Consider the following 17,027-nt stretch of genomic DNA (forward strand, 5'->3'; position numbering starts at 1 on the left):
CACACACACACACACACACACACACACACACACACACAGCTCAGTTTGTCTGCTCCACTGGTAAGAGAGTGTCTTGGTCTCTGCCAAGAGAAAACGTTGCAGAGGCTTGAGATGGAACCTTCCAGAACGGTAACATCACTGACCCACATGTGCTCTCTCCCTCTCACACTCACACACACACACCTCTCTCCCTCTCACACACACCTCTCTCCCTCTCACACACGGCCCCTCGGTCAAGACATGAGCGCACCTTTCTCAAACAGACACACAGTATGCACCACAGAAGCCATAAGCTTACATGTACGCTCACTCTTAGACCAACCAAACACACCATACATGCACCATAAATATTGACACACACACACACACACACCAGCCAAATAGGCATACAAATATGCACACTTTCAGATCATTTCAACTGCTCTGAACCCTTCAATTCCCCCTCTCCTCTCTGATTGGCTGACACACAAAGCTGCTTCAACGTCAGGGAGCCACGCAACACTGGCTTCAGCAGCCAATGAGAGCACAGAGAACTGAGGCAGAGAGAATAAGCGACCAATGACATGCCACTACCATATGTCAGCCCCCGCCCAAAAGAAACTCCACAGCCAATCAAGACCAAGATCAAGAATCTCTTATAATCAAGCCGATATGTCATTAGTAATTAAGGGCTTGTCTATCTCATACCAGCAGACTGGGCACTAATGTGGACCTTCCAAACTGAGGCCCGATTGACAGACAGGCAGAAGCGCTGCAGGGCTGCACTGAGCACGCAGACAAGCGCAGGTCGGGTTTAAGGCGTCTCATAGGGCTGCACTGAGCACGCAGACAAGCGCAGGTCAGGTTTAAGGCGTCTCATAGGGCTGCACTGAGCACGCAGACAAGCGCAGGTCGGGTTTAAGGCGTCTCGTAAGGCTGCACTGAGCACGCAGACAAGCGCAGGTCGGGTTTAAGGCGTCTCATAGGGCTGCACTGACCACGCAGACAAGCGCAGGTCGGGTTTAAGGCGTCTCCTAGGGCTAGAGCCGACCCAGTGTCTGCTCATCAGGAACAGAGAACCACAGAAGCATGCATATATGCTCTGATGTAGTGTGCACTCAATCAGAAGTGTGTGAGGCAAGTATGCTGAGTATGCATATGCTCAGATGTAGTGTGCACTCGATCAGAAGCGTGTGAGGCAAGTATGCTGAGTATGCATATGTTCAGATAGTATATGCTCAGTGGGGGTAGGGTTGTTTAATGTTTGTGTGCTGTATGGGAATATGTGTGTGCAGTGTGTGAGCCTAATGTTTATAGTGTGTGATGTGTGTCTGTATGGGTGTACTACACTGCTCAAAAAAATTAAAGGAACACTTTTTTATCAGGGTATGGCATGAATTCAATTGCACTTTTTTGATAATTATCTGGTCAGTTAAGTAGCAGAGGGGGTTGTTAATCAGTTTCAGCTGCATTAGTGTTGATGGAATTAACAACAGGTGCACTAGAGGGGCAACAATGAGACAACCCCCAAAATAGGACTGGTTTTGCATGTGGAGGCCATTTCAAGTTTCTCCCTCTTGATCGCTTTGACTGGTTTTCCATTAGTGTTGGCTTTAGCTAGAGTCATTATCTCTACTGGGAGCATGAGGCGATTTCTTAACCCTACAGAAGTTGCACAGATTGTCCAACTCCTCCAGGATGGCACATCCACGCGTGCCGTTGCAAGGAGATTTGATGTGTCTCCCAGCACAATCTCCAGAACATGGAGGAGATTCCAGGAGACAGGCAGTTACTCTAGGAGAGCTGGACAGGGCCGTAGAAGGTCCTCAACCCATCAGCAGGACCGATATCTGCTGCTTTGTGCAAGGAGGAACAGGTTGAGCACTGCCCGAGCCCTACAGAATGACCTCCAGCAGGCCACTGGTGTGAATGTCTCTGCCCAAACAGTCAGAAACAGACTTCATGAGGGTGGCCTCAGGGCGCGACGTCCTGTAGTGTGCTCTGTGCTCACTGCCCAGCACCGTGGAGCTCGATTGGCATTTGCTATAGAACACCAGAATTGGCATGTCCGCCACTGGCGCCCTGTGCTTTTCACAGATGAGAGCAGGTTCACCCTGAGCACCTGTGATAGACGTGAAAGGGTCTGGAGAAGCCAAGGAGAACGCTATGCTGCCTGCAACATTGTTCAGCATGACCGGTTTGGTGGTGGGTCAGTGATGGTCTGGGGAGGCATATCCATGGAGGGACGCACAGACCTCTACAGGCTAGAGAACGGCAGTCTGACTGCCATTAGGTATCGGGATGAAATCCTTGAACCCATGGTCAGACCCTACGCTGGTGCAGTAGGTCCTGGGTTCCTCCTGATGCACAACAATGCCCGGCCCCATGTGGCAAGGGCATGCAGGCAGTACCTGGAGGATGAAGAAATCGATGCAATTGAATGGCCCTCACGATCACCTGACCTAAACCCGATAGAACACCTCTGGGACATTATGTTTCGGTCCATCAGACGCCGCCAGGTTGCTCCTCAGACTTTACAGGAGCTCACTGATACCCTTAGACAGATCTGGGAGGACATCCCACAAGACACCATCCGTTGTCTCATTAGGAGCATGCCGCGACGTTGTCAAGCATGCATACAAGCACGTGGGGGCCACACAAGATATTGAGAAGCATTTTGAGTTGCAGAAATTGAATTTTGGCAAAATGGACTAGCCTGCCACATCATTTTTTCACTTTGATTTTTGGGGTGTCAATAAAATTGAGCCCTCTGTAGGCGGAAAACTTTTATTTCCATCAAAGATGTGGTATCCTTTCGTTCCTAAGACATGAAACTGTCCATATTAGTATAGATATCCAACACAATTTTTTTTCACATTGAGATCTGATGTGTTTTCAAAGTGTTCCTTTAATTTTTTTGAGCAGTGTATGTGTCATCAGTGTTCACTGTCCGAATGCGCTGTATGCCTGCGTGTGACAGTATACCTGTGTATGTGTGTGTGTGAGACAGTATGCCTGTGTATGTGTGTGTGTGAGACAATATGCCTGTGTATGTGTGTGGGACAGTATGCCTGTGTATGTGTGTGTGTGAGACAGTATGCCTGTGTATGTGTGTGTGACAGTATGTGCTGTGTGACACTATGCATGAAGTGTGTGTGTGTGTGTGTGTGTGTGTGAGCAAGAGACAGCAGGTGCTGTGAGACACAATGCACACGTGTGTGTGTGTGTGTCAGCATGTGCTGTGTGACACTATGCATGATGTGTGTGTGTGAGCAAGAGACAGCAGGTGCTGTGAGACACAATGCACACGTGTGTGTGTGTGTGTCAGCATGTGCTGTGTGACACTATGCACGTGTGTATGACAGGAGTTCTTCTTCACCTTTATTCTTCCACCCATATCAACAAGTGAGTAATGTTGTCTTACGGTCATCCAGTTGGGAAGATACGCACATATTGTTTGCCTGACTGTGTGTTTGTTTGGGAGGGGATGTATGTGTGTGCTGTGTGGAAGTATCTGAGCACTGTATGTAGGCTGTGCGACGGTTTACTGTTTATCACACTGTGTGTTTGAGTGTGTGTGCGCGCGGTGTGTGTGTGTGTGTTTAAGTGTGTGTGCGCGCGTGTGTGTGTGTGCTCCACTGTAAAAAAGTGCCCTTCAGGAGCATGTTGGTTCAGACAGCAGTCCCGAGCACATCACAGATCACACTAAAGGATTGCACTGGCATCATCTAATCATGTGAGGAGAGACTGCTCTGTGTGTGTGTGTGTGTGTGTGTCACACTGAAGGACCTATCTACTAGCCTCATCTGATCATGTGAGAAGACACGCCGGCTGCTGCCGGGTGTGTGTGTGTGTGTGTACGCACTGTTTTACCGTGCACTTTATAAAGTAGGTGTTTAAAGTAAAGAGCATACAGGGTGTGTGTGGGATCTTTTTGTTGTGTAAGTGTATACTGTGGGTGTGTATCACTGCATGAGTGTGTGTGTGTGTGTTTACTAGTGTTACGTTTTATTGTCTGCCTGACCTCTGAGTCACCGAGGCGATGACTGACGGAACGAGGACGCCCAAGTGGTGATCACGTTGCCATGACATCAGCCAATCACCTGCAGGCATCCTGCTGCCAACAGAAGTGCCCACTCCTGCTCCTGAGCAAGACTGTCCAGTTACTGTGAGAGAGTGTGTGTGTGTGTGTGTCTCAGGAAGAAATGCACCTGTGTGCACGCACGCACACACTGTTCTCAGCTGCACGTCAGTGTGTGTATGCACAAGCTTCTCAGTGCGTGTGTGGGTGTGTGTGTGATGGGGAGTTTCTCATAAGAGCACGGCTGTGAATAAGAGACAGACAGATAGTGGTAGACACAGTTCTATGCCATGAGACAGGAGAATCTACTCTCTGTTCTGCCGTCACAGACAGAGAGGTACACAGACAGAGAGGTACACAGACGTCTCTCTGTCTGTGTCCCTCTCTGTGTGTCCCTCTCTGTGTGTCCCTCTCTGTGTGTCCCTCTCTGTGTGTCCCTCTCTGTGTGTCCCTCTCTGTGTGTCCCTCTCTGTCTGTCCCTCTCTGTCTGTCCCTCTCTGTCTGTCCCTCTCTGTCTGTCCCTCTCTGTCTGTCCCTCTCTCTCTCTGTCTGTCCGTGTCCCTCTCTGTCTGTCCGTGTCCCTCTCTGTCTGTCCGTGTCCCTCTCTGTCTGTCCGTGTCCCTCTCTGTCTGTGTCTAGGGTTCTTCGCCTTTGCAGTTCAGCATCAGATTAAACATAGTACACACACGTACGGTCACACACCAAATTACTCTACAGTTTACAGGCGCCACATAATTGCACACAAATCAACACCTGGGCTTCCTAGGCTTTACAGCTGCTTCAGAATAAACACATTACATTACTTACACACACACACACATCCCTTCACAGACACTTACATACACACACTTAACACATCACATTTAACATGCACCTCCTTACTGATTAGAGTGCAGTTCAGTGTAGATATATTACTGTTGAGGCTGGCAGGAGAATTTACAATTCAAGCTCTGTGTGTGTGTGTGTGTGTGTGTGTGTGTGTGTGTGTGTGTAAGCGCCTGGGTGTCTGTTTGAAGGTCTCCCTCCCTGACATAAATTTTGCATATGAAAATCACCTTCACCTTTCAGAAAAACCATTGTGTGTGTGTGCGTGTTTTTTTTTTCTTGCACACACTATGAAATACAAAAGCAGTGACCAGCTATGAAAAAGTCTCACTGAAGCGTGCGTGTGCGTGTGTGTGTGTGTGTGTGTGCCTTATATATTAACACACTATGTTTAGGAGTTTAACCGTTTCCATGTGGACTGACTGACAGCATGTTGTAGACTGTGTGTGTGTGGATGTGTGTGTGTGTGTGTGTGTGTGTGAGAGATGTTAGGACACACAGACCTTTATTTATACCCACATACAAGACAATAAACAAAACCCAACTAAAAGATGGAAGATGCTCACCCCTCCCCAAACACGCACGTAGTGACATTACAAACATAGGACGAAAACCTCAAAGCACATACATACATACATACTTTTGGATACACATAAATGAAGTTCATACAAAGAACGAATGCGGAACACACACACACACACACACACACACACACCCTTTCCCACACACATTCTCATCGAACTATTCTCTCACTCTCAATTACACGCGCTAAACAATAGCTCTGTGGGCTTGGCCTCTCTTTTCTGCAGGGTGAACCCCAACTGGCTGGATAAAGAGGGAACAGCAGCTGTGCACTGACCGGTGCCTTAGCAGGCAGGCAGGCAGGCAGGCACGCGCACGCACACACACGCGCACACACACTGACGCACACACACCCACTCACACACACACAAAAGCAGCCTTTTAACGCCTCCAGCTAATCAGTTGTTGCTACTGGCCAATCACAGACCAGTTCCGCAGGCCATCTGTGAGGCGTTGTGACCGCCTGCGAATACGTGCAGACAGACACAGACACAGACACAGAGACACACACACACACACAACCTAAAAACTACACAGACACACATGCACCCTAAAGAATTAAAACAAAAAAACACACAAAGCCTAAAAACTACACACACACTCACTCACTCCATGCGATCATGTCCTTGTGTCAATGAGATGCATCGCTTAGCAACAGTCAATTCTCCACCCAAATCTCCCTCTTGTTTTCTCAGCGCCTGGACACCAAAGCTGCTTTGTGTGTGTGTGTGTGTGTGTGTGTGTGTGGGGACAGGGGAATGTGCTCCAGGATTTGATTACCAAATGGCTCCCATTGTCAGCATCTGCGGGCCAGAGGTGAGCTGCAACAGACAGATAATGCCCTGCTTAAGGAGCGCTGCACACGCGCACACACACACACACACACACACACACACACACACACACACACACACACACACACACACACACACACACACACACACACACACACACACACACACACACACACACACACACACACACACACACACACACACACACACACACACACACACACACACACACACACACACTCTCTCTCCAACATCATTAGCCCTCCTCTGGGATCAATGCTGCGCTCACATCACAGTGGCCGTTATCAATCCACTTCAGCTGCACACTGATATTCACTCCTTCGCTGTGAGCATCAAACACACACACACACACACACACACACACACAAACACACACACACAGTAGGGACTAGTTGAGCACAGATCTGCACTCACTATAAAACACAACCCAGGAGGTCAGGCTTCTCCACTTAAGTGACAGGATAACAAGCACAGCATACAGTAGCACGTCAAATAATCAATACATCTGCTCTTGAGCTGGGTGACCACACACTCACACACACGGAGAGGTATGACCTTTCCACAGGCAAATTACTTCAGTGTGATTGCGATGATCAGATGCTACCAGCAGAGCTTCAGATTAGCCAGCCTTTGATAGCAGAGTATTAGGGCTGCTGCCCAGAACTAAGCCCACGGAGAGAGACACACACACACACACACACACACACACACACACACACACACACACACACACACACACACACACACACACACACACACACACACAGAGAGAGAGAGAGCGAGAGCGTCGTGACTCGTGACTAAGCCCTGGCAAGCATATGTAAACACACACACACACACACACACACACTAAGGCTAAAAACAGGCCAGGGAAGCCCGTATAAACACATATATAAACACAGGCGAGACAAGACCACATTAAGACAGACATAAACATCAGCCAGGCCACTAGACAAAGAACGACTTCAGAAAGAGCAGAGAGAGAGAGAGAGAGAGAGAGAGAGAGAGAGAGAGCGAGAGAGCGAGAGAGCGAGAGAGAGCAAGAGAGCGAGAGAGCGAGAGAGCGAGAGATCAGAGTGGTGGTAAGAGTGTCCTGTTGAACTGGCTACTGAAGCACAATATCAGAGGCGAGTACACACATATCTAGACAGATGTGCTCATCACAACACAGGGACACAGAGCCAGTTCTGCTGTGGAAGAGAGACATCTTCATGCGTGGCATGGAGGCCTTAACAAAGTCAACCAAGAGTGAGATAGATTTGAAACGGAGTGAACTATGAGAGTGACACTGAGCCTTGGGTTACAGAGGGAGGAGTGATATATATTAAGGGAGTGACCTAAGAATGAGAGTGAAACTGCTTCCAGTGTGCTATGTCTTTAAAAATTGAACTTTGAGAGTGAGACAGACTTTTAAAGAGTGAGCTGAGAGTGATACTGTGCTCTGGGTCAGACAACAAGAGTGAGTGTTCAGTGTCAGTGTGTGTGTGTGTGTGTGTGATACAGACCCACTGCTAACAGTATGTGTGTGTGTGTGTGTGTAAGGGAACTGGGGTCACGGTTTTCATGCCAGGCCTGTCTACAGGAAATTCTTTCTGGCCACAGCTCATCCAGGAAACAGTCATACTGTTAGCAGTGTGTATTTGTGTCTGTATTACACACACACACACACACACACACACACACACACACACTTTTCAGAGAGCACTCAGGATGGCCCAAGAGCTCTGGTAAGTTCTGGGAGCGAGATGACCACACACACACACACACACACACACACGGTGACTGGAAATCTCTGGTGAGTTCTGGGAGAGATGAGGAAACACTGATGACAAAAGACACATCCTGTTCTCTTCTGTTCATCAACAAGTCCCACACACGCACACACCAATCTCTCTCCCTCACACACACACACACAGAGCGAGCCCAAAACTAATTTCCCAGTGCACCAGTGTATTCAGCTGTAACAAACACACACACACACACAAACCACTACCAGAGGAATACGCACCCGCCTAGAGAAAGTAGTCTGAAAGTTTAACACCAGTGAAGAGAACACTATTGTTACACAGCATGCTCCAAATCTACAGAAACACACACACACACACTTAAGTGTCTGTGGAAGAAGGCACAGGCTGTAGACCTGGATGTCAAAAAGTAAGGGCATGACCCAACACTCTCCTCTGGAAACCAGGACCCTCAGACACAGTCCACAGACAAGCGCACACACACACAGTCCACAGACAAGCGTGCTCACACACACACACCAGTCCACAGACAAGCGTGCTCACACACACACACACACACACACACACACAGTCCACAGAGAAGCGCACACACACACCAACAGGCATCACCCGCAGACACATGTAAACCACTAACAAAGCACACACACACACGCTGACAGAAAAACACTCTGCTTGCAGCTTCTTCCATACCCACCACTAACAGCTTCATGTACATACACACAGCACCAGCAATCTCTCACACTCACACAAACAGACACACACACACACACACAAGACCAGCAATCTCTCTCTCTCTCTCTCTCTCACACAAACACACACACACACACACACAGGTTCTCACCTGGTTCCTCTCATGGGGTAACAGAGTGACTGGCAGGGCTGTGTTGCTCCTGAGCAGCCCTCTGACCGTGGCGCCCCCTGTAGGGCTGAGCTGGTACCGCGGCCCGTCCTTCAGGAGCCGCCCGGTGCTGACGGCCCGCTTGGCGGCCAGACGCAGCCGGTGCTGGAAGCGGGGGTTGGCCACCACACTGGCCAGGTCCGGCTGGCCCCGCACGTACCGTTCCATGTTCCGAAACGACGACCCCCCTGGCGCAGCAAGCCCCTCCAGGGCCCGGCGCAGAACCCGGTTCCAGTCCACCTGCCGCAGGTCCGCCACCGCCGCAGGAACGCGCTCCGGCTTGGGGCAGGGGGGCGATGGGAGGAGCGCGTGGCGTGGGTGCCCGAGCCCCCCCACCCCCCGTCATCGTCATCCCACCAGCCCCCGTCATCTTCGCCCCCGATGCCCCAGACGACCCCGATGCCCCAGACGACCCCTCAGGGTCCTTGTAGGAGGTGCATCCTTTGCTGGTGACCCTGAGCACGATGCCATCCTGCACGGCCAGCCGAAGCTGCTGCAGCACCGCGGGGCTGTCCAGACCGCGGGCGGCGCCCACCACGTGGCAGATGCGCTCCTCGGACGGCCGCTGCTTCTGCCGGCGGATCTTGTGGATGGCCTCCAGGATCCACTCAGTGTACAGCGGGTTGGCCAGCCTCATCATACCCACGAGCCGCGGACGCTGCTCACGCTAACGTCGCTCACGCACTGCGCCTCCATACAGGCCTCGCCTGAGCATGTCCCCCGTGGGGCAGCTATACGCATCCACTGTGTCGAGAAGAGCCCTCCACCTGCCTCCGCAGAACCAAACGCATCACATAGATCCACAACGCACCCCCGCTACACTCCTCACAGACGCAGGTTAATCCACAGCAGGGGCAGTATTATATCCACACACGAAAAAGTGAGAAACTCGCTGGAAAATCCTGATTGCGATGGAGGTCCGAACACCTGAAAATGAGAACACACAGGGGACACAGAACTTACTGAAGGTCTAAGAAAGTACCAAAGAAAGCTCCACTATGGGAACAGACTCTTTCCTGCAGCCATGTCAATTTCACTGGTGCAGAAGCTTTATAAAAAGTCACCTTTCACTGAACCTGGACCTCATGCAGACCAGATGGGACTGGCCAGCCATTTAACAGATCAGAAAAAATACATTATTTCAGATAATATGCAGTCCTATTACCCAAAAGCATATCCAGAGGACAGGTAATATAATTAGACAGTGAACGGAAGGGGGAAAAAGCTAGTACCAGGATTCCATAGGTGTAAATCATTATACATCGTTTACTTGTGAATGATTTAGTGTCCCATTAGCTGACAGGCGTGTAGTGATTCACAGTAAATGGTGTGTAATGTTGATGTTGCGGTGTAGTTACACTCGGAAGATGATTTAAGATCAACACGGCAGACTGTAAACATTCCGCTTTCGAAATTGCTGGAGTCATCTGCGTTCTTAAAACCCACCACCCCACACACACACGCGCGCAGGCGCAGGCAGTGAAAAATAACAGGGTTTCCGAGAGCCAGCAGGTGACCCATGCGTTGTGCAATAATCGTACATCAACCACTCCACCTTCTGAAAACCGCTAGGCGCTTCACCAGACCTGCCCCACAAATGCATCCCAGTCTATACAAATCACCTATTAAGCCATCACAAACGATGTAATGGCTGACGACGAATACAATTACATGGCTATTGGGCAGATGAGATATGTGATTGACCTGCCCGTGACTGCCCTTCCGTAACCCGTCTCTCAACTGCTAGTTAGCCAACTTCGGCTACGGTGATCCTACGGAAGTCAGACCATTAATAATTGAATAATAGTGCAACTTGCTTTCCGCGTTAGCTTCGCAGAGAAATCTAACTGGAATATCGTGTCATGTGGCAGACGAACGCACATTTCAGTGACGTTCGCTAGCTCAGAAGCTTGACACTAAATTTGGCTAAAATAACTACATTTTACAGCTGCTGAAAGCGATAATGCTGCTTTTTCAGCACCAGTATAATAAAAGACAGCTGCCATTAAAATTAAGTGGTACTGTCACAAGATGCATGAGAGCTCAGATAACGTGGATTGAAAGCTGTGCTTTCCCCTTAAATAATGTTATTTGACAAAAATGATGCACTAACTTGCATTTAAAATTAATTGCGACATTGAGATCATGTCTATCACACATTGACACTGATCTCTAAAATGAGAGTGTACAACGTCACGGTCACATTGTCTACACTCATTTTGTTCCAAAATGGTTAACCAACAATCCAAGCAAAGCCTTTCAGGCTCAAAGCTAAATTAGCATAGCCATCCGTGTGCACAATATCTTGTTGCATGCTAAAAGGCTAGCTGGTTAGCTACCAAGCTCACAAACCTGCCAACCATGCTGGCTAGCGGATCGCAAAGCCCACGTACACCAGCTTGGTTAGTGCACCCTGGCAAACGCTCAATAGAGCCTCCAGCAACTATCGCTAGCCACCCGGCTAAGTCGGTTATGTTTTATGACTACTTCCGACAAGATGACTACCGAAAATTTATGACGACAAGTAAACATGGTAATTAACCTACGACCACAATGAATGAGACAAATCACAAACATTTATTTCTGGCAGCTAAATAACTCACCTCGATTACTAAGGTAGACTGGGCTGCCGCTTGATCGTGTTACCTAAACAGACGCCATTTTGTTACAATGTTGTAGTTTACATGAATCCGACATGACACTGATTATAACCCAATGGAGTCTCATTAAACGTTACCTTCGCACCCCTTCTCCCTCCCTAGAAACTTTAATATTGGTTAAAAAGGGCCACCTCAGATTTCTGGTTTGATATACTCAGCGTCAATCACAGGAGGTAAGTTCAACCCCCCCAGGAGTCTGTTGGCTCCCTAATCTGCCAATAATCACTTGACCCGCCTTTTAAGGTGCCAACATCTCCCTATCAATTTTAAGTAACCGAGGGCTGTCTTCTCTGTACGGGCGAGGTACATTGCTATCATAGCAGTAAACAACTAGCTCCTTTAAGGATGCTTCGGTTTATTGAGCATTGTAAATGCATTTAACGTTGCAATAAAACAAATTAAAGTATTTACAGTCGTCCCAGTTTGCCTGGGGCAACTTTACAAAATAGTAGCCTACGGACCAATTAATTGGAGCTTTAACACATCTTTAAATACCTCAGTAACGGTTATACGTTAGTTTTACCTGTCAGTGCCGATATTATGTAGGCTATGATACAGAATATATAGTAATAGTCTATGGAAATTAATGACATCGGTAACCTTTTTATTGAAGTAGGCTATGTTGCGTTCCTTCTTGAACAGCAAGCCAGGGCTATACTTTAAACATGCATTCCAAACAATTCCTCTAACATCAATATTAGAAAACGATGCTCAGACATCACAAATAATTTCAATTTGTCACCTCTGTTAGGGCTTATTAGCTGTTCAGAGATCAAGTATGATCAAGACAACGCAGATGGCTATCGTGTAATTTCTATAGACTGCTGAAGCCACATCAACAACCCGTTAGTCATTATTCAGAGGAACGCAAGGTTACATAGCATATAGACTTAGGCTAATCAATGTATGGGTACTGTTTGGACAACTTGACGGGAGAGGCTATTCCAAACTCATGGTAAGCAGAATCACCCTCACAGCCTTGAGAAAAGCAATAAGGTTATGAAAGGAAAATGCCCGACAACGTTGGTAAGCGGACATCGAGCTGGCTGTTACCTTCAAGTTTTCTCTCTGCGATCTCTCTCCCCCTGCCTGCACGAAGTGTAATGCGTTAATCGGCAGGTCCTCTGATGAAAAATCCACAAGAAGGACGACCGTAATCCACAATTCTCATTTGATGAAGTGCTCGAGCGCACGCGACAGCTCTGAGGCTACGGAACCGGAGGGACACGTTCGCTACTAATTGAAAGGTTAACATAGCCCACAGAGAAAGCAGTGTGACAAAGTAGCACCCTCCCCTCTCCGCTCTCTGTTGACTGCCCGAGGACACCTCACCGTGGTTGTGTGTGTGTATGTGTATGTCACCTCCTTTAGCCTACTGAAAACACGCACGTACAGAACACACACATTGCATTTCAGGTTACACACGACAAACCAAATAGCCGTTTAAAAGTAGGACATACGCGCCTCAGCTGTTTAGGTCTAAGATACTTAAAACACCTCTTTCAAATTATTTTACTGGCTTAGGTTGGCTCGCAGGATGACTTCAGTAGCCTACAGCTTCCTTTATCTTTGGCTTGCGAAGTGCAGCAGAAAATCAGTTCAGTAGCCTAATTAAAGGAGGAAGTCCATCAGATCAGGTCCAAGAGATCATTAAGCATTCTGATTAGACATAGCCTACAGTTGTATAGCTTTATAAAATGTATGTCCACGTACTGCTGTGAAATGTAGATTGGTTCATAAAAAAGAGTAGCCTTCAGTAAATTACTGAAGTAGGCTTACACACTCACTCAAACACACACACACACACACACACACACACACACACACGTGGTAGAGGATGGTGGGCAGAAGGATAAGGTTTGTGTTTTGGTGTAATTAACAGGTTAAATTTAAGTTTAAAAATAAAGACAGAAACTATGCATCAGAACAGCCTAAACAAAGTTTATGAGGGCTGGTAATCCGTCTACCAAATATACATCCGAGATCAAGTGGACAAACATCTGTCCACATGCACGTTTGTGGGTAAAACTGCCATGATGACCGGATGACTTGATTAGGAAATATGTTTTATTTTAGATTAATATTTGTATATATAGTTTAGATATGTAGGGGAATAACCCATCTGCTAATGACTCCACAGTCCTTCAGGTCAGCTTACAGTATTTCTTGGGACCCTGGACTGGACAAACTTCTTAAAAAGATTTCGCCTCACTGGTTGTCATATTCTGTCATTCTGTCAAGTAATCAATTCACCATTTTTTGTGTGATTCCCCATTACATAAGGGCTGAGCCCAGTGCTCGGGATCTGGGTCATGTCACAGGAGAGAGCAGGGCTCACTGCCAGCTTCATCTGCTCCTAGACCCATTCAGATCAAACCTGGACCTACTTGAGCTGAATCTGATCACCTAGACCCATTCAGATCAAACGTGGACCTACTTGAGCTGAATCTGATCACAACAGATCCGACCCTGAACGCTAGTGTGTGCTAAGCTAAGTTGTGGAATGAATGGTAAGGTAATTAAAAAAAAAAAGTCTGGGTCTTTTAAATGCAAATATGGGAAAGATCCAGATACAGTTTGCACTTTAGGATGCAGGCCACTACAAAAACCTCCACGCTGTTCAGGCCAGCCCTAAAATAACTCATGCTTCTACTACTGTAACAAAGGTGGAAAGGTGGTAAGGTGGTGGCTGAATTTGTTCAGACAGATCGAGCCAGAAAGATCGAACCCCCCCCCCCCCCCCCAAATTGGTTCCTTCTTGTCTGCTCGATTAGCAGGTGCTGGTGTAGCCACAGTTCTGGTGTAGCAACAGGCTGCTGTGGTACAAGGCTGTCCGAGCCGAACCAGGACCAATACCGAAACGGTGACTGGGCTGAGGTCATGCACCATGTAGCAGTCTAATTCAAAGGCTATGGAAATCAGCTTCATCAATAGCGTTGTTATTGTAGTCGGCTGTGCTGTGTTCTTCCTTTAATGCCAAACCTACTTTAAAGATGCATTACAAAAGGCTACAGTTCCTTTAACATCATTGTTCAAAAACGAGAGCCCACGGTCCAGCCGGTATACACTGACATGGTGCACCAGACACGGGGGGCCGACAGCCAATCAGACACAAGCGCAGCGGCGTGGGAATCGCCCGCAGTCTAGCCCCGCTGGCCGGATCGGTTTCGCGTCCGAGGTGACCTGACACCTGCGGCTGCGTGGCTGAGACGGGTTCGGCCTGTTAGAACATGAGGCCTGCTTTGCATGTCTATGGCGGTGCCTGGAGAGGCCTCTCTCTCTCTCTTTCTCTCTCTCTCTCTTTCTCTCTCAGCGAGATGGCGGAGCGCAAGAGCTGACAGAGGTGAAACGCAGCCACTTGTCTTACAATCACTTCCCATCAGCCCCCCAGTGGAATGTGTTCTCTGGCTCTGGTCCAGGGAAACGCTCATCTAGCCTGGTACCCTGACTGACTGTCGCCCCGCTTCAGAAGTTTGTTTCTTTAAAACTAGATAAATCATGAATTCATTACCGAAGAACTGTTACTACACGAGGGTTGAAAATGTCAGTGATAAATGTTGAACGATTCCTGTTAAATTACTTGGGTTGTTTGTCTTCACAGGAGATTTCCAGACGTTTGTCATAGACGAAAGGGGACCGGCATTAGTCCTCTTTAGTCTACATTTCATCCAGCTAGTAGGAAACCTGACACCCCTCACTAAATCAACTGGTCTTAAGTCTCCAAGCCACTGATCACCAGTGTCAGGATGTTCATGTCTGCGTTTGAGTTAGAATTCCCCCTTTAATTATTGCACAAGAGATGCCTGATCTTAACGAATGGGATAAAACATCTGTGCTATAGCTACATTTATCCTCAGTGTTGAGACGCTTGATGTGTGACTGTATAGCAAACCTAATCCTACATGTAATGATCAAACCAATATCAAGTACAGCGCTTTGGCTTGCCGGGCTTAATCCCAAACACTGCAGGGGGAACAGAGGGATTGGGTGTGACTATCCCAGCGTGCTTTGGAGCCGGCCTCGTCAGGAAGGGAGCACCGAAGGGGAGACATTTCTCAAAACAGAACCTCAGACAGCTTTCATGCTGTTCAGTCCTGGGACTGTCTGTGTGTGTGTGTGTGTGTGTGTTCACGCTCCCTCACACACTACAGCTCTCATGCTGTTCAGTCCTGGGACTGTGTGTGTGTGTGTGTGTTCACGCTCCCTCACACACTACTGCTGTGCTTTGGTGTGTGTTGTGTTCACACTATTTAAACAGTGTGATGTTTTCTCTCTGGCGAGTGTGTGTGTGTGAGTGCGTGCCCGTTTTCCCTCTTGATAGCTGTCTGAGTGTGAGTGCATTTTCACTATGATACAGTAATGTGTGTTCACTATAATAGTGATGTGTTTGTTCACTATGATAGTGATGTGTGTGTTCACTATGATACAGTGATGTGTGTTTTCACTATGATACAGTAGTGTGTGTTCACTATGATAGTGATGTGTGTGTTCACTATGATACAGTAATTTGTGTGTTCACTATGATACAGTGATGTGTGTGTTCACTATGATAGTGATGTGTGTGTGCCCTCAGAGTGGACCGTATTCTGATGAGGAAATGGAGCTTTGAGGAGGAAGGCAGCGACTAATCCCTAATGGCTGCCAATAAATCACTCAATCCAGCAACTGCACAACCATTTAAAGAGCTAGCCTGTGTGTGTGTGTGTGTGTGTGTGTGTGTGTGTGTGAGAGAGAGAGAGCGAGAGAGAGAGAGCAAGGCTCCTCGGGTCAAGCTCAGATGGACTTTACAGACCTTATTAGAACCTCCTAGAGAGCAGCTAGGCGTCCTTCTCCAGACGCTGATATTGTGTCTCTATTGTCTAGTTTAGAGCTCTGGGTAGCCATGATGTTCCGTCCCAGTATGTGTGTGTGTGTGTGTGTGTGTGTGTGTGTCCTTACCGCATGTCCTTCAGCAGATGGGGATAAAACATCAGTGTTTGTCGTTCAGCGTACACTTTTATAAATCTCTCAGGTGAGGTTTCCATGGCTTTAAACAAGACACACAGGAATAAGAGTCAGTAATGCTGTGTGTGTGTGTGTGTGTGTGTGTGTGTGTGTGTGAGGAGAAAGGCAACGAGGGAGGGAGTGAGTGGGGTGGGTTGAAAGCGTTCCAGAAAGGAGGGAGAAAGAGAGAGAGAACGGGGGGAGGGGAAGAGAGCGGGTGATGGTAAGGACTTTGTCCTTGTCAGGAGTGTGTATGTTGGTGTGTGAGAGTGTGAGTCTATTTGTGTGTGTGTGTGTGTGTGTGTGTGTTCAGCTCTTTTCTCGGCTCATGTTTCCTGCTGTGTCAGGAGGGCCCCACTCCTCCTCTCCCCACTCCTGTAGTACCTGGACACACACACACACACACACACACACACACGCGGATAGAGGGGTCAGACTAATTTCCAGATCTCACTAATG

At 48.0% G+C, this 17,027-nt stretch overlaps 1 protein-coding gene across 1 annotated transcript in view; it reads right to left on the minus strand.

Annotated features, from left to right (window-relative positions):
• LOC105912513 (histone acetyltransferase KAT6B-like) overlaps positions 1-12,631 on the minus strand; it is a 31,471-nt gene extending 18,840 nt beyond the window's left edge. The window contains exons 1-3 of the mRNA XM_042709487.1: positions 11,529-12,631; positions 9,287-9,852; positions 8,869-9,204 (exon numbers count right to left, since the gene is read on the minus strand). Of these exons, the coding sequence (XP_042565421.1) occupies positions 8,869-9,204; positions 9,287-9,565 (615 nt within the window). The 5' untranslated portion in view covers positions 9,566-9,852; positions 11,529-12,631. The remainder of the gene's footprint in view (positions 1-8,868; positions 9,205-9,286; positions 9,853-11,528) is intronic.
• Positions 12,632-17,027: the final 4,396 nt, after the last annotated feature.

Source organism: Clupea harengus, chromosome 13 (genome assembly GCF_900700415.2).
Source record: "Clupea harengus chromosome 13, Ch_v2.0.2, whole genome shotgun sequence".
NCBI classification, from domain to species: domain Eukaryota; kingdom Metazoa; phylum Chordata; class Actinopteri; order Clupeiformes; family Clupeidae; genus Clupea; species Clupea harengus.